The 22,873-nt window shown below is 41.9% G+C and overlaps 1 protein-coding gene, 1 long non-coding RNA gene and 2 other non-coding genes across 7 annotated transcripts in view; all 4 read left to right on the forward strand.

Moving 5' to 3' along the window:
- lrp4 (low density lipoprotein receptor-related protein 4) overlaps nt 1–10,702 on the forward strand; it is a 100,577-nt gene extending 89,875 nt beyond the window's left edge. The window contains exons 24-38 of one of the 2 annotated variants that reach the window (XM_041037521.1): nt 38–124; nt 224–395; nt 637–799; nt 975–1,200; nt 1,370–1,673; nt 2,045–2,263; nt 2,395–2,529; nt 2,783–2,891; nt 3,193–3,385; nt 3,909–4,022; nt 4,294–4,405; nt 4,783–4,844; nt 5,468–5,555; nt 5,683–5,824; nt 7,402–10,702. In XM_041037521.1, the coding sequence (XP_040893455.1) occupies nt 38–124; nt 224–395; nt 637–799; nt 975–1,200; nt 1,370–1,673; nt 2,045–2,263; nt 2,395–2,529; nt 2,783–2,891; nt 3,193–3,385; nt 3,909–4,022; nt 4,294–4,405; nt 4,783–4,844; nt 5,468–5,555; nt 5,683–5,824; nt 7,402–7,743 (2,468 nt within the window). In that variant the 3' untranslated portion in view covers nt 7,744–10,702. The remainder of the gene's footprint in view (nt 1–37; nt 125–223; nt 396–636; nt 800–974; nt 1,201–1,369; nt 1,674–2,044; nt 2,264–2,394; nt 2,530–2,782; nt 2,892–3,192; nt 3,386–3,908; nt 4,023–4,293; nt 4,406–4,782; nt 4,845–5,467; nt 5,556–5,682; nt 5,825–7,401) is intronic. The other variant, XM_041037529.1, reaches the window with a different exon arrangement.
- Nucleotides 10,703–11,162: 460 nt separating this feature from the next.
- Nucleotides 11,163–16,302, forward strand: LOC121181679. 3 transcript variants are annotated; one of them, XR_005894063.1, is made up of 6 exons: nt 11,163–11,277; nt 11,675–11,758; nt 12,469–12,589; nt 13,359–13,463; nt 14,167–14,959; nt 15,229–16,302. It is a non-coding gene; the product is annotated as an uncharacterized LOC121181679 (long non-coding RNA). The 3 variants fall into 3 exon arrangements; XR_005894064.1 differs by having other exon boundaries at nt 14,167–14,343; XR_005894062.1 differs by lacking the exon at nt 15,229–16,302 and having other exon boundaries at nt 14,167–15,190.
- Nucleotides 11,835–11,948, forward strand: LOC121186466. The gene has a single exon (XR_005894476.1). It is a non-coding gene; the product is annotated as a small nucleolar RNA SNORD67 (small nucleolar RNA).
- Nucleotides 13,150–13,262, forward strand: LOC121186474. The gene has a single exon (XR_005894477.1). It is a non-coding gene; the product is annotated as a small nucleolar RNA SNORD67 (small nucleolar RNA).
- Nucleotides 16,303–22,873: the final 6,571 nt, after the last annotated feature.

Consider the following 22,873-nt stretch of genomic DNA (forward strand, 5'->3'; position numbering starts at 1 on the left):
ATGGTGTCCTTACATGTGAATGTGTCGCCTCCTGCAGCAAAAGTTTATTGGTCGGACAGTACACTGAAGAAAATCAGCAGAGCCAACATCAATGGAACGGCACATGAAGATATCATAAGCACAGGTGAGGAGGGGGTGGCTTAAATGTATGATACTGTTTAACTCCTCCCCAGTCGCTGTGTCACGAGTCCATGTTCGTCTCTCTCCGTGTCTCTCTCTGTAGGCTTGGTGACAACTGATGGTCTAGCGGTGGATGCTCGTGGCAGGAAGATCTACTGGACAGACACAGGAACCAACCGCATCGAGGTTGCCAACCTGGACGGCTCCATGAGGAAAGTTCTCGTTTGGCAAAACCTGGACAGCCCTCGAGCCATCGCTCTCTACCATGAGATGGGGTGAGGCTGCCAGAGCACAGTAGCTTTTTATTTTCAAATCTCTCATTATACTGGCAAAGATGTAAACAGATCTTACATCGTGATTTTTCACCTCAGCTGTCTCTGAGAAAAGGGCATTGAAGAGACTTGTAATCCTCAGTCTAATATCTGCTAGACTAGTGACCCAGCATGTCCTCATCATCTTATCTTTGTCCTACATCTGTGCCCTTTGTCCCTTTCCCTGTCTCTTTCTCTTCTCCAGTTATATGTACTGGACAGACTGGGGAGAGCACGCTAAGCTGGAACGTTCAGCGATGGATGGGTCAGACCGAGTGGTCCTCATCAGTAACAACCTGGGCTGGCCCAACGGCCTGGCCATCGACATGGCCGGATCACAGCTACTGTGGGCCGACGCTCACACTGAGGTCAGGACCTCATGACACTCAAATGAATTTTCACCGCAGAAATCATAAGATGTAAAAGGACAAAAGCCCTGGTCTCATTGTCTTTAAGGGCTTGTGATGTTGACTGACCACGAGTTTATGTAAGTCAGTAGAAATCTGTAGCGATAATCCCTCTCATGTCTCTGGTTCTCTCCAGCGTATTGAGGCGTCCGACCTGAACGGGCAGAATCGCCGCACCCTCGTGACTCCTGTCCAGCACCCGTATGGTTTAACCCTGCTGGGGTCCCACATCTACTGGACCGATTGGCAGAGCCGCAGCATCCAGCGAGCTGACAAGAACACCGGGGCCAACACCATCACGGTGCGAGCCAACCTGCCCGGCCTGATGGACATCCAGGCTGTGGACAGGGAGAAGCCACTGGGTGAGTCTGAGGACAGGAAGTTGAACTTTGAACTGTGGGATGTTTGAAAGATGTCGTTTATTGAGTTACATCATGGGAAGTGTCGGGTCCTGTATTTTTGGAGTATCTGTTTCATTTTAAGTGTCCCTCTGTCTCTTTGCATCAATCCTTCTGTCTTTGGCCTCTTCAGGTTTTAATAAGTGTGGCCGGAGGAACGGGGGATGCACCCACCTGTGCCTGCCTCGTCCCAATGGCACATCCTGTGCCTGTCCCACCGGCATCTTGCTCAAGGGAGACGGCAGGTCATGTGACGATTCCCCGGAGACGTACCTGCTCTTCTCCAACCGCGTCAGCGTGCGCAGAATCTCCCTGGACACCAACGACCACACTGATGTCCACGTCCCGGTGCCTGAGCTGCACAATGTCATCTCACTGGACTACGATAGCGTGGACGGAAAACTTTACTACACCGATGTCACCCTAGATGTGATAAGGTGCACATCATCTGCATTCAGATCTCTTTGGCTATGTCGGATTTACCTTTCATTATAGCAATCAGGACTTTGAAAATACTTTAGATACTTTAAAATGCAGTTAATAATAAAGACACAAGTACAGATTCTGGATAAAGTTGATTTTTTGAAAGAAAATACACACACATCGATACTTCTTAGATTTTTCTTTAAAGAAAAGTTCAGTTTAAAATGGAAGATGTCTTATAAGCAAGTGCAGAATAACAATCAGAATATCAGTCAGAAAAAAATCTGACATTAAGACACAACAGAACCAAATATGTAATTTTATTTATGAATATTTTATTTGCTTTTATCAACCCTGTGTGATATAACTTCCACCTTTTACGTAGGCGTGCAAACCTGGACGGCACTAACATGGAGACAGTGATCAGCCAGGGCCTGAAGACCACAGATGGGCTGGCTGTAGATTGGGTGGCCAGGAACATGTACTGGACAGACACTGGGCGCAACACCATAGAGGTGGCCCGCCTGGATGGAACGAGCCGCAAAGTTCTGGTCAACAACAGTTTGGATGAACCCAGAGCCATCGCGGTGTTCCCGAGCAAAGGGTAAAACCAGAGGAATGAATGCTTCACCCTCAAATTAAGATCTGGCTCAACAAAGGGAAAGGCAGAATATCAGCAGCAAGAAGGCAAACATTTTAAGAGTTTGTTTTTACAGGTCAGTCTTGTCTCTGCAGGTTCCTGTTCTGGACTGACTGGGGTCACATTGCAAAGATTGAGCGATCGCACTTGGACGGCTCGGACCGAAAGGTCCTGATCAACACCGACCTAGGCTGGCCCAATGGTCTCACACTAGACTACGACACACGAAGGTCAGAGAGAGGAGCATATCTGTGGGGGGAGCTACCCGTATGGCTTTTTTTTCGCAATGGATCCTTGGAAATTAAATTATATCAGATATTTTGAAAGTTTCCAGTAAAGTCCTGAAAATGATACAGCAGCCAGTTATTGTAGAATTACTGAACATGCTGAGATTAAACTCTTGTTTTTACGCTGCAGTCAGGGGACATGTAAAGTGCGTTTACAGACACAAGTGTGTCAATGAATCTGTGATGTCTTCTGCAGGATCTACTGGGTGGACGCCCACTTAGACAGGATCGAGAGTTCGGACCTAAACGGGAAACTGCGGCAGGTCCTCGTCAGCCCGGTCTCCCACCCATTCGCACTCACACAGGTACCCCACCCCCCACCCCTCCTCACCCTCAGCTGTCAATCGCTGGGCTGACCCTCCTTCCTCCACTCACCTGCTCTCTCTCACTCATCGGCTCACCGTGTGACTCTCACTGGTCGTCTTTCCGTCCTCCAACTCATGCTGAACCCATTCGACTTAACCATTTCTTCTACTTCCCTTCCACTCTGACCCTCATTTTTCTTCCTGGTCTCTCCCTCCCCTTTCCCTTCCCTTTCTTCCTCCCTCCCCCCTGCTCCTTGTCTGTGTTTTTCCTCTCCTTTCTTCTTCTCCCTCGTTTCCCCAGTTGAAGCCGGTGTCCTCCCCTCTAACCCCTTTCTCCCGACTCTCGCAGCAAGACCGCTGGATCTACTGGACAGACTGGCAGACTAAGTCCATCCAGCGGGTGGACAAACACACCGGCCGTAATAAGGAAACCGTGCTGGCCAACGTGGAAGGCCTCATGGACATTATAGTGGTATCACCTCACAGACAAACAGGTGAGGAGGTTTTTCTTCCGGCACCTTCAGCAGACATGGGAGATACCAAAGACCTCACTATATATTCCTGCTTTTCCTATCAATATTAATACAAAGAAAGCAAAATCTTTACCAAACTCACTGATAAATTAAGACAAATGTAAAAAAAAATTGCCGAATTGTAGTTGTTTTTGTTTTTCCAAATTTATTAACTAAAAGTGACATGGATTTACAGGGAGGTTGTTAATTGGACAGAAGCTTACTTTAAATGATGGAAAAGGTATTTCAGTTGAGTTCGCCTCTGGTAATAAGTATGAATTGCATTTCAGATTGCACCAAACTGCATCACAGTAGTCTTTAAAACGACTGGGACCTTCATTTCCCAGTGTCACAGTGCTGTCACTTGATGCCAGCTGAATTTAAATCTCATCATTCTCTCCTGATGGAATTGGCCACAGTAAAGGAGGAAACATGCCCTGATTTCAGATGTACCACTCAGACTGTTTGATGCCAGATGTGAAATGTTCCCTATCTTCTCATTTAGGTACCAACCTGTGCGGGGTAAATAATGGCGGCTGCACTCACCTCTGCTTTGCAAAGACCAACAGTTTTGTGTGCGCCTGCCCTGATGAACCAGATGGACGACCCTGCTCCACCAGTGAGTGACCACTGTGCTTGTGCAGCCTGTGTACCTGGCTGTTGTATGTGCTGACTTTTTGGTGTTTTACTAAAAGGAACCTTGACAGCACGTCTGCTTGTTTTCACCCAAACCCCATATTGTTGGCCAATAACAAATGTTATTTCAGGTTAGAAAGCTGTAATGACAAAGAAATAAGGGTAAATTCTTTACACAGCATGAGAACATGTCTAAATAACAAAAAAAAACACTAGTTTGTTCCAGCACGCTCAGGTTATGATCTATTTATCAGTTTCAGGTTACATCCCTACCTCTCCTGCCAGAGGGACCAGCAGCACTCCTGTCCCCAACAAGATCCCCAAAGCTCCAACAGACACTCCACACAGAGGACCCTCATTTGTCAAGTATGTCTGTTTGTCCATTTGAATATTTACAGGAAAGCTCCTTTTAAAGGACTTGTGACTCTTGATTTTAAAACAGTTTCAAATAGCAGCATGTTGTCTGCACAAGATGCTGCTGGATTTTCTGTTTTAAGTCCTTCTTTTTGTTGTTGTTCATCCAATTTGGAAAAACTGCTTCAATACAAATATTATGAGGTTTTCAGCCAGCAGTAATACCACAGGCACACTCTCCCCAAAGGCCTTACAGAGACTCATCTTCAGGAAAAAAACTACATAATGGTTTTGGCTTAATAAGGTCTCCTCAACCAATATTAAGTTAAATCCCCTGACTTACAGTATATTGTATTTTCTCAAGCTGGGTTGCTGTCTTATTTTCACAGCTGCACTGACAAGAACTTAAGTGTTGAAGACTGCACAAGCAATGTGGTGAAAGCTCCTCACGGTCAGTATGCGAAACAGTTGTCTTCTCATCAGTTTGCACACTGGGAATAAGTCTTAAAGGAACAATCTGACATTCAAGTCTGACATTTGGGAAATTCAAATTAAAGGAGAAAAAAAAACATTAATTTCATCTGTACAGACCATAACCCAGTTAAACTAGGCTGGCTTAGGCAACACAGTCTCCTCCTGCTTCCAGTTTAGCTTTGCTAATGCTACAGTAATGTAGTGTTTTTTTTTCCTGAATGCACTGATATACCTGGACTTAGTTAAACCTAAAGACAACAACAACTAAAATAACAAAAACGCTTTTATGAAATGGTGAACTTTGTAGTGTTATGGTTACAAAGTGCATAGAGAAACACAATCACAATCGGTCCCTCAGCCATTATCCTGAGTTTATGATGACATGAACACTGATAGGTTGTAAATATAGGAACCTTTCCCAGTTCTACCTTCCATCCCACAGCACATAAATACAACAAAAGCTAAGCCAGAGATTTTCAGTACTGAGATAAAACTGCAGCACACAAATATATTTTCCAAAATATATTTAATAACCTTTTACGCAAAGCAAATTTGCTCTGTGAGCACACAAATGTTTAATGTCTGTGCCATCTGTTGTAGGAGAAGGTCTTCATATCAGCTATGTGATTGGTGGAGTTCTGACCATCCTGGCTATTCTGATCCTCCTCGCTGCTTTGATCATTTACAGGTCAGTACCCTGCTTGACACTTCGTCACTTTCTTACTCCCTGAGGCTGTAATTACCTCCATCCAGGACACAACAGATAGTTCAGCATGTAAGCTGTGTGCTGTTTCCCTCCTCATTTTGATCAACAGACATAAAAAGTCAAAGTTTGCTGACCCGGGAGTGAGCAACCTGACCTACAGTAACCCCTCGTACCGGACGTCCACGCAAGAGGTCAAGATCGAGGCATCGCAGAAGCCTCCGATATACAACCAGCTTCGATATAAGAAAGAGGTAACGAATGGTCTGGACACTGAAGTGAGAATGACAGGATTTTTTTTTTTTTTTTGGTTTAATAGATGAATGGATTTAAGGCGAATCCATGATATTTTCATTGAATGATCACAGACTGCGTAGGTGTATGGCGGGTAACCACAGAGACAAATGACTTCACTGTTTGTCTCTGGTCTTATTGATTGTGTTGAAATATTACAAGGTGTGACACCAGCAGGTCACAGACACCAGCGCTCATCTTTTCCTCCCCCTCTATCTCCCTCACTGCAGCTCTCTCATCCCTACAACTCCCTCTCTCCCTTTATCTTTTGACCCACTTGTCCCGTGGAGAGGTAGTTACACGGCATGGAGGAGTCGTGTCCTTTCCAGTTGTGTTTTCTCTGACTTGTCCTTGGCTGTTTCTTTGTTTTCCCTCTTTTCTTCTGTCTTTCACTGCATGTAGTCTACTGTCCAAAATTCATCATTTCTCTCTTTGGTGCAGTTTCTGAGACCTGTGATCAGCCGCATGCCAGTGTTTATATTACTGTATTTATATTAGGTTTTTTGTGAAACAGGCAAGGAAGCTAAATGGATTGATTTTGTTAAAGGTGCTACATGTATCGTCAACGTTGTTTTATAATTCTCAGATCAATAGTGAAGCCTTGAATAACCATAAACACCACAGATAAGGCTGGTAGGCTCTGTGATATAATTGACGTCACTTCTAAAACTCAAGACTACATTTCCTGTAAACTCCACCAGTTTCTACAGCAACATGTTGCTGTTTGTGAGCAGAGAATGATAGAAGTTAAGGGATGTCTGATTTTTGTTTTATTCATCAAAGTACAATCCAGTTGCAGTTCTCTGTTTGTTGCAAACCATTGCACCAGCTGTCAGTATAACTCTGGGTCTGCCTGAAAAAAAAAAACAATGAGCTGCAGATTCAGGTAAGCGCACTGGCATTGAGTGATGTGAGCTGAACTGCTTTTTCATTCCTCAAGATGAGGAGAAACTGTCCAAATTATTCCTGCTACAACAGACTGAATAATTTCCATGAATATTATACTGTAAGCAGCACAATAGCTGCATACAGTATAATGTGTTATAAAGCAATCAAGCGGATTTCACTCAGGATCACACAGGCTGACAGCCTGGTGTTTTTGTTTATGGTTATTTTATATGTGTAGCACCTGAATCTGAAAATGAAAAACTAACTCCAGAGGAAAGCACAGCATTACTAAAAGGAACCAACTTGCTGTGCATGGGTTGTGTTTGAAGGTGATATCTTGTTCTGGAGTGCTGTGCAGTTTGTCGCTGATTAATTCTTAAAGGGAAATCCACCTTTAACAGGTTGAACTTTTAAAAATTTGATGATGTTTTTCTAGTGAAGGCTTAGGGTTAAGGAAGCAGAAGAGTCAGACTATCTGTCACACCAATATGGCTGATCCAAAATGAGTACATTGAAAACATGTAAACACATTGACTCCTAGGAATTGTTTGAGTTAACAGATTTAACCTGAGGGTGGATTTTTCCTTTAAACTGCTGACTTGCATAGAGGCCGTCACTCTGACTAAAGTGATTATGTTTTGTCGTCCAGGGGGGAGTGGACGGAGGCTACACCAAGGAAAAGATCCGCATTGTGGAGGGCGTGTGTCTCCTGTCCAATGAGGAGCTTTACTGGGATGACCTAAAACAGATCAAGCCGTCCCGAGGCGGCCTGCACACCTGCATGCGCACAGACACCGTGTCCCTGCAGGCCAGCAGTGCTTCGCTAGATGATGGCGAGACAGAGCAGCTCCTCCAGGAGGAGGCGTCCGAGTGCTCCTCCATAACCACCCTGACTCCCTCAGCCATCACCCCACAGCGCCACGCCCAGCACAGCATGCCTGACACCGGCTGGACCTCCACACGCAAGCCCTCCACCGAGAGCGAAGTGTGAAGGAGGCCCCCTGCCCTCTGTACTTTATCTCAACCTCTGTTACCTAATACAAACATACACACACCTGTATTTATAGCTGGTACAAAAACACAAAGGTAAATAGGTACAAACACAGTAACAGCTGCATATGTAGAGTAACAGTACATATGAACCTGGTTAGATACAACTAAGCTCCCATAAACACAACTCCTGAAAATGGGGCTCCGTCCTACTTGTGCACACACACACACACACGGACATAGAGTACAGTCCTTCAACAGAACCCTCAGTGCTACCGCGTTTAGGCAAAATGATAAACTAATGAGCATGCTGGAATAAGAAAGCAAATAACTCTGGGGAGGAAGTGAACAGAGAGACACAAGCGTTATCTGGAGCATTTTTAAAAGGATGCAGACTCTCAGTGTGACCAACGCTTCTCTGTGTACGACTTCACCTTTATTTTTTTGTGAACTTTTTTTTTTTTTCCTTTTTGGACAAAGCTAAAATGACATACTCCCTGGACGATGTAACCATGATGCTCTCTCTAATACCACTCATGTCTTTATGAACTCTATTTATGAACGTTTTTGTACTTGTAGAGTGGGTTTGCTGACTTTCAGAGATCGGTGGGAGTGTTGTGTTAGAACTTTGTTCTGCAGGACCTGGGTATTCAAGAGTTGTATTTATGACAGTGCCAAAGGGTGGGGCTTCACAGAGTCTCCATGCTTCTTTCTGCATTTACACTTCAGTAGAAATGTATCTTAATTACGAATTTGTTTGTTTCCTTTGACTTTACTGACTTGCCCTCACCGGTGCGAGACCTCAGTGATGACATCTTCTTCTGATTTCTTATTTTACAACCTCCAACGGGTCAAGCAAGGACTTGCTGTAGCTTGGGACTCTAAGCTGGTTGCAGAAGTCCATTCATCCTCTGCAAAAGTAAACTGAAAGGAGCCTTTTGTGTGTGTTTTTCTTTTTGGTTTGTTTGGTTTTTTTTAGAGTTATGATTCAACCATTGTTGATCCTCGGGCATGGCAGAGGAAGCCGCGATGAAGTAACAGCCTAAGTGCCAAACATTTCGTTCTTTTTCCTCCTTCAGCTGTATATTTATTTTTCTCAGAGGTTTTAAAATGTACGTGACATTCTTTTTTTTTTTTTTTTTTTTTTTTTTTTTTAAGTTGGTTTTGGCCACAGAAAATCACGGAAAACAGATCTTCTCATTTACCACTACTGCTATTCAGCCATGCAGATAGTTGTGGTTTTATTTACCCAGCTGTTTGATATATGTCTCTGGCATTTGTTCTGCCCAAAAGAAACTGAGGTTTACAGTGGAACTGCTTCCTCAGTGCAGTCTCCCATTGAACATTTCGTTCATTGGTGTTTCCAGAAATTATGGTTTAGGTTCTTGTGGTTTTCTGTTCAGAGAAATGATTATCTATGAGCACTTACTGTTATAATTTCAAGCTCTTTGATTTTAATTTTAACACATTCAACAAGAATTCATTTTTTTTTAGATGCTTAAAAAACAGCTTCCTTGAATTTTGTGTGGAAGTGCATTGTGTATTATACAGTGTTGTCACCAATGTTCCCTTCTTCATCATATCCACCAACATACTCTATCAATATCATTTAGCTGTAATCTCAGCTGTCTAAAAGAAAGTATATGCCATTTGGCCATCTCTGGCCATTCTTATAGCTTCTTTGACCCACAATGTAGGAAATTGCATGAATATTTAGTTTTTACCATTCCCGTTGTAACAAATTGACTAAACTGAACGAGATAATGTTGAGAAAGGTCGTGTTGTAGGGTTAGATTTTTAGATATTTGCATCACTACAAATGTCAGTGTGATTTTGGGTCAGATTTCCTTACTCATGGAACATAATCACAATCAAAGTTCCACTTTCACTTCGGCCCGGTTGTTTTGGGGTTGTGGCAAATTTCAGAGGCAATTATATCAAACATTTGGCACATACAACCAAAAGAATCTGCGTGACCAAACAATATTAGAGGTAAATGAGAACATTTGTTCTTTTTATAATTTGAGTTTTGATCCATCAGCTCTAAATTTGTAATGCAAAGGTGCACTCCCAGTATCTGCCACAGAACAGTATAACAAATGGGTAACTTAGGAACACTGTGCATGTCTGACCCCATCAGACAGTGAGGGTTATAGTTTAGAAATATATCACTGACAACTTACTGAAAAATGAATTTAATACAAGTAAAGATATTATGCATTGCTTTAACTTTAGAGTACAATTCTGTCTGTTGCTGAAATATGGTACAAGGAAATACTATATTGTTATATTGACACATATATCAGTTAGACTTTATAGAACCGTGTATTTTGAAGTATCTTCTACAAGCTCAGCAACTTGCTGATTTGCTGCTAGACGAAGCACTGAGGCCAATGAAAGAGGGTCTTGGCAGCTACATAATTACGGTCTCTGACGGTTGGTTGACAGCAGACCTACTGAGCATCACAGCGACCCAGTAACCAATCAAACCAATCATCCCGGCTCACAGTCCCTCCAACTCTGCTGCAGGAATGCTAAAACTGTACAGATTTTATCATGCCGATATAAGCAAACATTTCTGTTGAAGATATTGCGTTGATTAAGTTGTATAGTCTTTTGTACAAAGGGATTTCATGACCGTTTTTAGACTTGTTTTAATTTTACTCACTGGAGAAGAACATTTTTTATTTTGTTTTTTTGCTGGATTATTTTAACCACTGTGTTTCCAAGCCTTGTAAATGATAGGGAAGATGCCAGTTATTTAATAGTGCTCTTTTATCTTATGAAATACTGGTCGCGTATAGCTGTTGTAAAGTTAACAAAAAGAGGTATTTATGATTTCTGTTTGGTTGTCACTTGATGTGTAAATATGAAAAGACTGTATATGTATTTCCATGGCAGTACTAACAAGCTGTGTTGTGTGATATAGTGAATTATCCCTTTGCTATCTTTTAATATAAAATTGCATTTGCATTTCAGTGAAAGTTTTGGCTCACTCATTTGTGCCTTATTGCTTTTAGACAAATGTCTTAATTGGACTCAGTGATCATATAGCAGTAAAGGAAGTTGTAGTACATTGAGGGCAGACAAAAAAGTACTAGAATTACAAATTATAAAACAACAAATGATGTACATAACTTTTAATATCAAGTAAATGTTAGGTGTGGTCAGGCAGAATGTTGGAGTAAAGAATGTGTATCAGACGATGTTCTCAGAAGATCCTGAAATAAAAGATACAAATACATGGATAGATTAAAAAAGAAAAGAAAGACAGCAACACTCAGACATCTGCAGGAAGCGACTGCGTGCATGTGACCCTAACGCAACTTGTCATTGGTGGACAAAACTTTCACCTGTCCAATAAACGTCCACCATCCCGACGTATCAACCAATCAGAGACCAGCGTTGCCCGACGCACTTGTTTGAAATCAGGAGATAAAAGACTTGCTGGGGGGGCTAAAGGGATTGGACACGCTGAGCAGGAGACGAGCAGAACTAGTTGTTAAAACTTGACCTACATCGCTACTGATTTGTTGTAAGTTTGTATAACGTGCTTTTGTTTGATCATTTTGTTTTTGGACGAACATTTATTTCTGACATTTGTGAGAAACTGGAGTGAATGCAAGATGCTAGCATAGCTAACCAGCTAACAGTGAGTCAACATTGGCTTTTCGCTTTAACTAAACTAACTTTACAGTTTGTGTGTAACTTTGAAGAACAAGTATCACTAGTAGCCAAACGTGCCGGTTTCTTTCCGTGTCTCGTAGATCGCTTTACGCGTTTTTCAGGTTTGAGTTTTTCACTATGAGTCGGAAAAGTGAGATTTGCCACGTTTTGTGCACAAGGCCTAGCTAGCTTCCTGTTTTGTTTAGCATGGTTCGTCGTTGTACACAAGTGTTGTTAACTCTCAACTCGACCTTCTCACATTACAGTGAAATAAGAGACCGGAATTAGCGGCCATGGCGGACGATACAGACTCGATGAAGCTACCTGTGGGCCAGACATGTGAACACAAGGTAAACACAGAACAAACAGGCGCCTCAGTGTCTCCGATATGTTGGCGTTGCGTGTTAAAATCGTGGGGGTGGCGGGTGTGAGAGTGATGAGTTGCACTAATCAGTTGGGGTGTCTGCTGCAGTGGCATCAGCACCCCAATCCGACCTATCCTGAGGACACACAGTGTGCACAGGGGCCATCTGACTCAACCCCACCCCCCTCTTTTATAAGACTGTTCTGCACAGTGCAGTCGAATACAACACCTCTACAGTACATCCTCCCTTCGAGACGGTAGAAATGTTCAGTTTGTGTTGAAACCGTTTCAGTGAGGAGCTGATGCATTTTGGACGTTGTACTTTGTGCTGCGAGTGAACTGTGTTGTTTTACACAGCAAGTGTTTACAGCCTCCCTGGAGGAGGATTTATTACAATATGACTAGGCTAGTTTTAGCTAGCTTACCTAATAAAGTGACAACTGAGTGTATGTGCACACCACAGCACCAGAGGAGTTTTAGTTAAGAAGTTGTTTAATTTGCCAAATATGTTGTTTTCAGCAACCAACATTTACCCTACACATGCAGTTGTAAGTTTGTGACGTTATCACAGTATGATTCAACTGAAAACAATAACATTATTATCACTTTGCCCTTGCTTCTGTTGTTCAGAAACTTTTTTTTTTCAGATTCTGTATTAACACTGCCTGTTTTATTTCTCTCCCTGTGTTTGATAAGTCGAACATCGGTGAGTGAAGGATGGATGCTGTGCTGTGGAGTTACTCAAGCTCCTCTCCCCGCTCCCTCAAGCATCACTCTCCGCTTACTGACCTGGAGTCCAGCTCTTTCATTTCTCAAGGTCTGTTTTTGGATGTGATACCATCTACCTACCTATAGAAGAATTATCTCCTCTCATTTAACTTAGGAATCCTTAGAGTTTTCTAACTTTTAATTATAATGCTTTTGATGAGTGTCCCTGAGTCAGTCAGGTTTTCCACATCTTCCTAAAAAGTTAGATTTGTCATATATCTAATCAGTATGTTATAAGCTTCAATTTGTTTTTGATCAGCATGGAACAGCATGTGTATCATTGTGCTTCTCTGTTAATATATTTTTCCATTCAATATTGTGACTTACTGTGGACATTGGAGAGCTGAGCATATTCATTATTGCAGTCAATACAGCTGCTCATCTTTTAGAAGAATCAGATAAACTCATTTACATTTAGTTTTATACCTGGAGGTATTATGAGGATGACACTCCTCTACATTGTAAGTACTGAACAGGAATCTTTTTCAGAAGTCAGAGATTAAACCTGTTTTTCAACCATGGAAACCAGGATCACACAAATTGAAATGTCTTAAATGTCCAAGACATAGTCCTCCTATTCCTTGATAGTGTTTTAGAGAGCCACTGGGGTGTGACAGTGATGAGTTGCACTATTAGTCGGGTTGCTGATTGCAGTGGCACAGCGGCCCTGTCCTGACAACCTGTGTTGACACCCATTGTGCACAGGGGCCATCTGAGTTCCTCCCCTATGATGGCGAAAAACTGGGCCACTGCTTAAAGGTTTTCTCCTGTCATTTCCTGAGTAGCCATTCTGTGTTTTTGCTCTCTTCCTTTTCCAGCCTGAAAATGGGAGAGTTCAAGGACGTGGTTAGACAGGATGTTCGAGCCACTGTGAACAAGCCCGAAGTTTTCTCTTGAAAATGGGTGGAATTACCTGAGAGCCGGTGAGGAAAAACAGCCTCAAACTCAATTAATTTGTGTTGTTAAGTGAAAAATCTTTTCCTATTCCAGTTGTTCCTCCTTTGTAGATTGTTTGTTTAAAAAGTCACAAAGCTGAAAGTTTGCTGAGTGAGTGCATACACCAAAAAAGTTACGGTACCTGATTATGAGCACTGAAAAATGAATTTCACACGGTGTAACAATCCATGTTGGACAACAATGAATCTATCAGTGCTAATAGATTGTCATTGGCCAAATCACATGAAATAAATCATAGATTTTGTTCAGGACGTTGGTGTTTCAGTGTGCTTGATGACAGAGATGCTCAGTAACCTCATGGCATCAGTCATATATAAGGTGTGGCTAATGCTGGTTTCATTTGATTCTTTCTGTGTTAATTACTCTGTACATTTCTGTTTATCATTCAACGGCCTCCATGAGCAGGCAGTTCCTCCATTGGTCACTAATGGCCCAGTTAAAACTTTGGCCAGCTGTGATCAGTGGCTGACTTGATAGTTGGACTCTTGGGGATTTTTTTTTTATTTTATTTATTTTTTTTTGGAAAACAGAAATTGCCCACGACAGCATTTTTCATGCTGCATTTCCTTTTTACTTTGTCCTGATTACTTCTTTAACCTAATCATTGACTCTTTTAAATTTTCCTCTGTCCTCTTTCTGTCTCCCTCCCTGCTTCCTTTGTCCCTGCAGGCACACTCAAACCCAGAAAACCCTGCCAGGCCAGCTGCAGCAGCCACTGGGCAAGTTGCAGGTCACAACCAAGGTTCAGCCTGGACCTTCCTCTGCTGCACATGTCTCCTGCCCTTGATCCCTGAGCTGCTGCAGTGCGACCTGAACTATTCCCATCCGATGCTGGATACAACTCCAGTATGTGTGTTTGCCCTAAACGATTTTGGGGACTTTGGAGGTCCTAAACCTTCATGTTAAGTAGTAGGAGGACTTTCTGTTGGTGTTGAATTAAAAATAAATAAATAAAATGAAATAAACTGAAGAGTGGAGTTGGGACTTTATGAAAATACACATAATACAATTAAGTTTTTGGCATCTTTCTGTTAAATATTGGAATTGATCTGACTTTTTCTAGTAGTTCAGTGTTTTCTTTTTGTCAAACCAGAAGTATCTGTGGAGCATGTGGACCTCATTCACCATGGAAACGTACAGAGTTAAACAATCGCCTATAAGAATAAATATAGGATTTTTCCAATCAAAAATCATGATTAAACTTTTAATCCCGGAAACAAGAAGAAATTTGACGACAGTGGCAAGGAAAATTCCCTTTAATGGCTCTGCGTGGGCAGCCGTCTGCCTCAGGCGGTTGGGTTGAGAGGGGGAGAGTGGAGAAAGAGATGACTTATTCCCAGTGATGACCTAGTCTCTTTGTAGGCAGTGCCTTCCTACTGCTCATCATCCTGACCCTGTTATGATGGTCATATCCTAGGTTCTGTCAGGGTACCTGAAAACCAGCATGCAGGCTCTTACACAGGTGAGGGCATAGTTCCTTTTAATCAGTTTGTGTTTTAATTTAGGATGAAAAATGGAGGATACTTCTTGAACACAGAATGGATCTATAACGAAGGAAAAAATGCAAACTGAATTTGAGCTGTGCTTGTTTTGTCTGAAGAAAACGTTTCCGCTTAAACAACTGTAGAAGCAATTTTTCATTGCTGGGAAATTGTTCTGTTTCTGCTCAATCTTGTCAGCATGTTACTCTTAAGAAAGACCAATCTGTCTTTTCTCTCTTTCGCTGGGCAGGTAGACGAGGTGCTGGAGCTGAGTAGCATGTCAGGAGTGATGGTGAGCAATGTCAGTAGAGCGGCAGCTGCCTGTCATCCACAGCATGAACACTGATGACCTTGGTGTAACTCTGAGAAGACATCTCAAAGCCCTGCAGCTCTGTTGTGAACTTTTTACTGGTGAGCAACACAAGTGAAAGTCCAGTTTGGTGCATGTCTTCAGATAAGTTTGGGCCAAAAAAATAACACAGTCCTTCTTATACTTTAGTAAATATGGACAAACTGTCATATACACTAATCAGGCACAATTTTAAAACCACTGACAGGTGAAGTGAATAACACTGATTATCTTCTTACAGCGGTACCTGTCAAGTTGTGGGGCCTATTAGGCAGCAAGTGAACAGTCAGTTCTTGAAGTTGATGTGTTAGAAGCAGGAAAAATGGGCAAGTGTGAGGATCTGAGCGACTTTGACAAGGGGTAAATTGTGACGGTTAGACGACTGGGTCAGACCAGAGTCAGATCCATGGAGGCTCCACCTCGAAAATTAAGACTTGAGGGTCTGATGCTAACGTCTAGGTGCCTGATAACACAGGACACCTTGAGAGGCCTTGTGGAGTCCGTGTTTCGATGGTTCAGAGCTGTTTTGGCAGCACGAGGGGGACCTACACAGTGTCAGGCAGGTGGGTTTAATGTTGGGGCTGATGGGTGTATTTCTAACGTCCTTGTCAGAGCAGCCAACTGTTCAGTAATCCTTTGAGTCGGGCAGTTTTGCCGTGGTGACTGGAATGAGTTGACGGTGTCTGTGGATTCCTCTGAAGGGGTTGCAGTTTTTTATGATTTCCTTGCATCATCAGAGGCCACAGCTCATCATAAATATCTTCATGTTCTCTGTGGCATTGTCAGCCAGCAGTGGGTCTCAGGCTTGATAATGTGTTTGTTTTGTTAAAGCTGGTGCTGACATAAAGTCCGTATAATTGTTATTTACTGAAGCAGTAATAAAGGAAACAACATCTTTTCCAAAAAAAATCCCTGGGAGACCATCTCTGGCGTGACCCTTATTAAACGGATCTGTATCATGAAGAATCGGTAAAATTTTCAAACCACTGTTTGTGATTTTGTTATTTCACTGAATAAAAAAACAAACAAAAACTTCATTTGTTTTTTTTTTTTTTGTGATGGAGATAAGTGATTTGGAATGTTAGGACTGTTTTTTATTAATAAATGCATCAAGACAACACTAATAGCCACAGCTGTTGGATACTGGTAACTTTATAGGGATTTACCAACCAATTTATGCCCATATAGTTATTTTGATCCTTCATTCAAATCCAATTCAAGTTGCATTGTATTGTCATTACAATTTTAGCTGCATTTTTAAAGTAGCATGACATTGGTAAGTTAATATTTTGACTTTATGGAAGTATAAATATGGTTAGCTGTTTTTGGTAGAACCGCTTCATTTGAAACGGAGACCTGTTAGGAGGGGAAATCTGGGATAGCCGCTTTATGTTGCTGTACATGTTTCCTTCCAAAAAGAGTCTGAAGTTCACATGAGAGCAGTGACAAACTTGTTTAACACTGAAAAAATCTGAAAAGCAGTGACATCCTTTTAGGGTTTTGCTCCATATTCTAAAAGCAGCTTCAGCATACTTAAATTGGGCAATAATCAGCCGACTAGTGGGAGACAAAGAGAACAGACTTTAATGCTTATGGAAACCGACCAGTGTTGTTATTCTGGATGAGTTTCTGCCTCCAGTAGAGGAAAACTCTCAGACCAGTGAAAAGAACAGCCATGCTTTGTGAAATGACAGGCAGCTGCCTCCGTAGCAGTCCATCTCTGCTGTACAGTACATTTTTAACCACCAGGTGGCAGTTGAACATCGGTATCTGTCCAGTCTGTGGCCAGGCGCATGTGGCCTAATGCTACCCCAGTCATGTGGTGGAATAAAGTAACACATTTCACTGGATTTATTCTGGTACAGAGATGCATTAGCACCTGAAGGTTCCAGCCAAACATTTATAGCTCCTGCAGGGAGGAAACTTGGTGGATAAAGCTACAATCGGTGATGAAAACCTTTGTGGTGGAGGCAGGTTCATGCTCCTTACTTCTAACTACTTCAGACTTTGTCTATACCTGTAGGTGATTTAGATTATTTGAGTTATGCTCAAATCGCACAATATTTTGAAGTTTTAGGACACAACCTTATATGTCATCCAGTCTTTATGCCAGTGCGACACAGCCACTGCCTTCCAGGTAGTGTATGACTCCATCGTCCTGGTTTATTGTCCAACCTGTGTGATGGTAGGTCATAGATGTAGTTCTCCAGTGATCCTCAGCGAGTTCAGGGTTTGGTTCTCACGTCCTGAACATGCTTCTTTCCTTTGTTCATTAAAGATGCAGCTCTGATTTTACTGTGTGGGTTGTTAATGTCTGTGTGACCGTGAGTGAGACGGCAGCAGCATTTCCTTTGACCTCAGAGGTCTGAGTGCCATGTGAGAGCTTAGTTCTTGTTCGTCTGTGTGATCATATTTTCTCCCCAAAGTTAGGGTCTGGTGTCAAAACTTTAAATGCCCGCAGTATAGTTGTGTAAGCGATTTCATTACTCACAGTATTTTTAATCTTTTTAACTACCGGGAACAAGGATATTATAGAATATTCCATGTGCGACTTTACCACATTCTGCCAAGATTTGTATTCAACTGAAAGTCTGCAGCGAAGGGCACTCACTGACTTCATTTGATGTAGAACAAGAGACTGATCAATTATTCATGCCATTAATTGTGAACTGACACCAGATTTCTTTTCAGAGCGGCACCTCAAAGGTTGCGTAGTCTTGTTTATGGCAGACCACTGTCATTAACTTGGTGCTCTCTGAGAACCATGGGAGTCATTTTTAGTGCCAGCTAACGTCAATCCAGTTGTCGTTTTTTTTTTTTTTTTTTCCCTCCCGAACCCGTCAACATCAGCCAAGCTGTCTGTCAGGCCGTGTCACAGAGCTGAGCAGTGCCCTCCATCTGGGCACTTTTCCTGTCAGACTGAACCGGACTAGACTAGACTGTAGCTTGACACCACTGCTATAGCAACCAGAGAGCAGCAGGCTACACTGTGTGTGTCTGTGTGTGTGTGAGAGAGAAGGGTGGGGGGTTGTGGTTATGTTGGCCGTGGAGAAATGTTTTGTTCAAAGATGTTTTCAGTCTCTTGTACTGAGTGAAATTTGGGCTGATGTGATGTATGGTCTGTTCACTGAGGTGTTATCTTTCAGTCCTGTTTTCCCTCTGGCTGTCTGAGGATAGCAGTCCTCCTCTCATCCCTCCTCCTCCTCCTCTTTACCTTTTCTTCTTCTTTCTTTCTGCTGCGGTTGAGACAGATGTTCTCATTCACTTCACAATGTGTTCGATTCTCTGGGAGCGACAAACTAATTATTTCCAGTTTTCATCATTTGGTTTTCATCATGGTGAGACATCATGATGCTTTGCAAACTAAATGGACTGTAGTGTGTTTTACTGCTGGATTAAGTCCTTTGGTTTTTACAGGGTCTTTCTACCTGGTCAGTTTAAGAATGAAAGGAGGGACTGAAGGAACGATATGAGATGAGTTTATCCTATGTTGAGTATAAAGTCTGGATATTCAACATTATTAACAACTTCATCTTTCAGATGAATGTAGTGTTGTTAAAAAATACAATATGTCCCGTGGCAGTGTTGGATGAAGTGTAAAACCTCCCAACCAGGAAACGTTTAAGGTCAAAGCTTAGTACTGGAATAAATGTATTTAGTGTCTTGCCCTGATGTATTTAAAATGTTGGATCAGAAAACTCCTCCTGTGAACCACCTGTTAGAGTGACTGAGATGATTACACTTAACATTTCTGGGTATGTGGGTTTCAGAGGTGTGGAAGGAGCAGGACAGTGTTTGCATTCATAAATGCAGTGCAGTAATCTAAAATTCTAAGCTTCGTCTGAAATGATGTATCGCTTTTGAACCCCGTGTTAATAAATGTTGATGTTTCCAGAGAGGTTGTGCGGTTGTGTGCTGGGTTAAAAACAGAACAGTTGCCTGGAGAGGTTGGAGAGGATATTACAAATAATATTTCCACATCAGGGATATCCTCTTTATCCTGCCGCACCTTTAACCCAGCCATCATTTGTAGAGTACAGATCATTTTTGCAAACCTAAAAATTCGAAAGCAGGTTTGACATTACACAGCAAAGCCTCGCAATTTAGACCTTTAACAGACATTCCTAATAGTGGACATTAAAATTTTATTAGTTTAGTGGCATTAACAAAGCACATTGAAACCCATAGTCCCACCAATCAAATACCCCTAACTTCAGAACACACCACAGGGCTTTTGCACTACCCTTTTTTAAATGTGCCAGAGAAGTGAAGTATGAAATGAAATTAGCTAGCTAGCCAGACTCTCAGAGCTGATTTAAAACTTTTAAGATCCTTTTTTTTTTCTTTATTGGTTGATGGCACAGTATCAAATGTAAAAGTTGACACAAAGGCTTCGCACACATTGAGTGAAACCTTCAGTGACATTCTTGCCGCTGAAATGAGCTGAATTTAATGTGGAAAAATGTTTTGTCCTCAGACCCACAGAGTCTGACAGCTTAGTAGCTGCGAAGGCTCAGTAGGTGTTCACACCTGAGGTTTGTTGTTCCTTATTTGGCTTTGTATTATTTATATTGGCTGTTGGCGGAGTTGCTCATCTCGCTGAATATGTCCATTTAATGTCATTTCACAAGTAGGAAAACAGTCATAGCTGCTTTCACACATGCCCACGAGGGATTTAAAATAGGGATTTTTTTTTCTGCTGTCTCTTGTCTCATTTCCCTCTGTGTCCCTGCAGAAAACGGTGACTCAGGGCTGTGATTGACAGCAGTGCAGAGAGCGATCATAGAGAACTGATTGACTAGACTTTCTGACCGGAGGCAGCTCTTGTTTTGCTTTTAACTTGTCTCGCCGGGGGAATTGAGGAACATCCAGCTGCCCACAGACGCTTCCTCAGTATTGGGGAGGGGGATATGTCCAACACCTGCGAGAGTAAAGCTGAGATGGGGCATCTCTTAAAAGAGATAAATATGTTTGTGCAGCCTGAGGACTCGGAGGCTGTCCTGTGAGTGTGCAGGTCCAGAGGGAACTGCACCTTTCATGGTTCTCTGACCGCACATGTGCAAGTTGCTGTGCAGATGGCGATCAAAGAAATGTTTCATATCAACAGCTATAATAGCTTTTCTGCTAACCAGGTCATGTTGATTTGTTCGGCTCCTGAAAATGACTGAACAGGGACGTAACCTCCAGTGAGCTGTGTACATGAATAAGTAGGCATACCGGTCACATGTTTCACCAACACATTAATGGAAAAAGGCAGCTCGGTGTCAGTTAAAGAGCTATACAGAAGAATAATTAGTCCCAGTTGGTCCTAGGCCAGACACTTTGTTTGTGTTGTATTTTGCCTTAAAGGGCTTTATCAGTCCACGATGAACATGATGATGTTAATCGCTGAATTTCATATTTGCTGGATGGTATCACTGAAACACTTTCAGCTTTGTACGTAGAGTTAGTCACTTTGCCCGATGCAGATAGAGTTTACGTTAACTTACATTTTGGTGTTGACTTTAAATCAATCACGACTCCAAAGTTTAGTGCTTAACCTGTTTTCCAAATTTCCATTTTTTTTCAGTAAAAAAAAAAAAAACTGATTCCCTTAACAACCTAGATAATTTAACAGTACTGCAGGGTAATGTTATGGGCACAACTTCTAATAATAGAAAACACTTTTTTTTTTCCTGTGACACTGAAATGGCTGATGACTCTAAATAATATAAATCCCATGAGCCTAAGCTGGTACTGGAGAATAAACCAGTCATGAGAGACATGAATCAGAGCTGCAGCAGAATTTGGTTTGTTGTTGTTGCAGTTCTGTATTTCCTAAATTCATCTAACAATGAACTTCTGAATGTTTTATCAGCTTACTACAAAGCCTACATTTCAGCATCAGCCTGCTGCCATTCCAACTGAAATGCTTCTTAGGATCGGTAAACTTTCCTGTTTATGTTTTTTATGTACACAAGCTTTTACCCTATATTACGTATTTGCTTGTCTTTTGCACCACTAACAGAACCAAGACTCACCCACCACCCAGAGTTGTCTGTGCAGAAAGTGGATGTGACTGGAGCCATAGATACCTGAAAATAGCTTCTCCCACTTCACGCCATTTGAGAATATGTTCAAAATTCAATTTGAAGCTGACTCTTATTTTTAAGCCACTGCATTTTTGTGTAACTGTGGATTTAGATAAGGTGCAGTTTCAAACTTTTCATTGTCACTGAAAGCGTCTGCCCCCACATCTCGTTCCTAGTTTCACTTTGTATCTGATATAATACATCTGTGGTTGTGCAAATACACAGGAGGCTTCTACAACCTACCAACATTTCTCTATATACATGTTAATATCTAAAAAAAATAGACAGGAACAGATTGAAATGCTAATGCACCTAACCGTTCCTCACTGTTTCACTCGCGTGGCGTAAACATTCTGCTGTGCGCTTCAATTGTATTTGTTCAGAAATGATGACTATCACAAAGAAAGCGAATGTCAGTACAAAAAATCTACATGGATAAATTTAATTGAAAACCTGTTCTGTGGCTTCGGAAAAGTGCGACTGATACAAATGAATCATTCCTGTGCTTTTTTTTTTTTTCTCTTACTGAAGTTGGTAGTCTCTCCTCTATCTTCCCTTCTCTAAAGCAGAGAGGACCAGACCTGAGGCTTATCTGACTGCAGTTTATCTGAATGTGAGTCATCATAAGGTTAAGTGGAAAATGGATGAAACTGGAAACGGTTTATAATAATTAGGAACAGCAAATGCCTTTGGCTGAAGCTCTGCGTTGCTTAGTAAAAGCAAGCGTAAGGCACATTTGTATCTAGCTCCATGCAAGTGTAGGTGTTCAGAAAACCACGAGGGAGCACACAAATGAATAGTGTTTGTTTGTTTCACCTCAGGAAAATGCAACTGAAATAGGCCGATGTTCAATAGACTTTATTCTGCCGTGATTCCGGTTCAAAGACATGCCGTTTATTTTCATAAAGCCTATGTCTTTGGGCAAATCAAAGCAATGAGTGCACATTCTGATATCATAGAGAGGGCTTTCAGAAATATTGCACCACCTCTCTGCTCTGAAATCATGTCATGCTGGTTGCGTTTTTGTGGTGAGATCTGTCAAAGAATGTTTTCCCCCCCTCGGATTTTCATATTCATGCGGAGCTCATGAATACATCATGACTTTTCTGTATCCTGTGCACCGGTGGAGGCAGACAGGTGATGGAAGAGCTGGGAGTTGTGAAGTTACATATTTGCTGTCAGAATAGTCCAACTTTTTCTGCTAATTTGCCTGAGCAGACCTCTACCAAAAAAACTGTCTATAAGGTGTATGGGGGCAGATTAAAACATAGACGATTACTCTCTCTGCAGTGCTCATAACTTTCATTTTTACTCTTTTACGCTCAGCCTCACCAATCCGAGCCATAATGGGGAGATGAACTGCTTTTCACAAGCCATCAGAAAGAGAGCAGGAACTTGTTAGATTAAATATGCAACAGGCTGCACATGTAGGAGACCAAAATATTTCAAAGGGAATTCTAATCTGTTCAAAATGT

The sequence above is a fragment of the Toxotes jaculatrix genome, chromosome 1 (assembly GCF_017976425.1).
Source record: "Toxotes jaculatrix isolate fToxJac2 chromosome 1, fToxJac2.pri, whole genome shotgun sequence".
Taxonomy (NCBI): Eukaryota; Metazoa; Chordata; class Actinopteri; family Toxotidae; genus Toxotes; species Toxotes jaculatrix.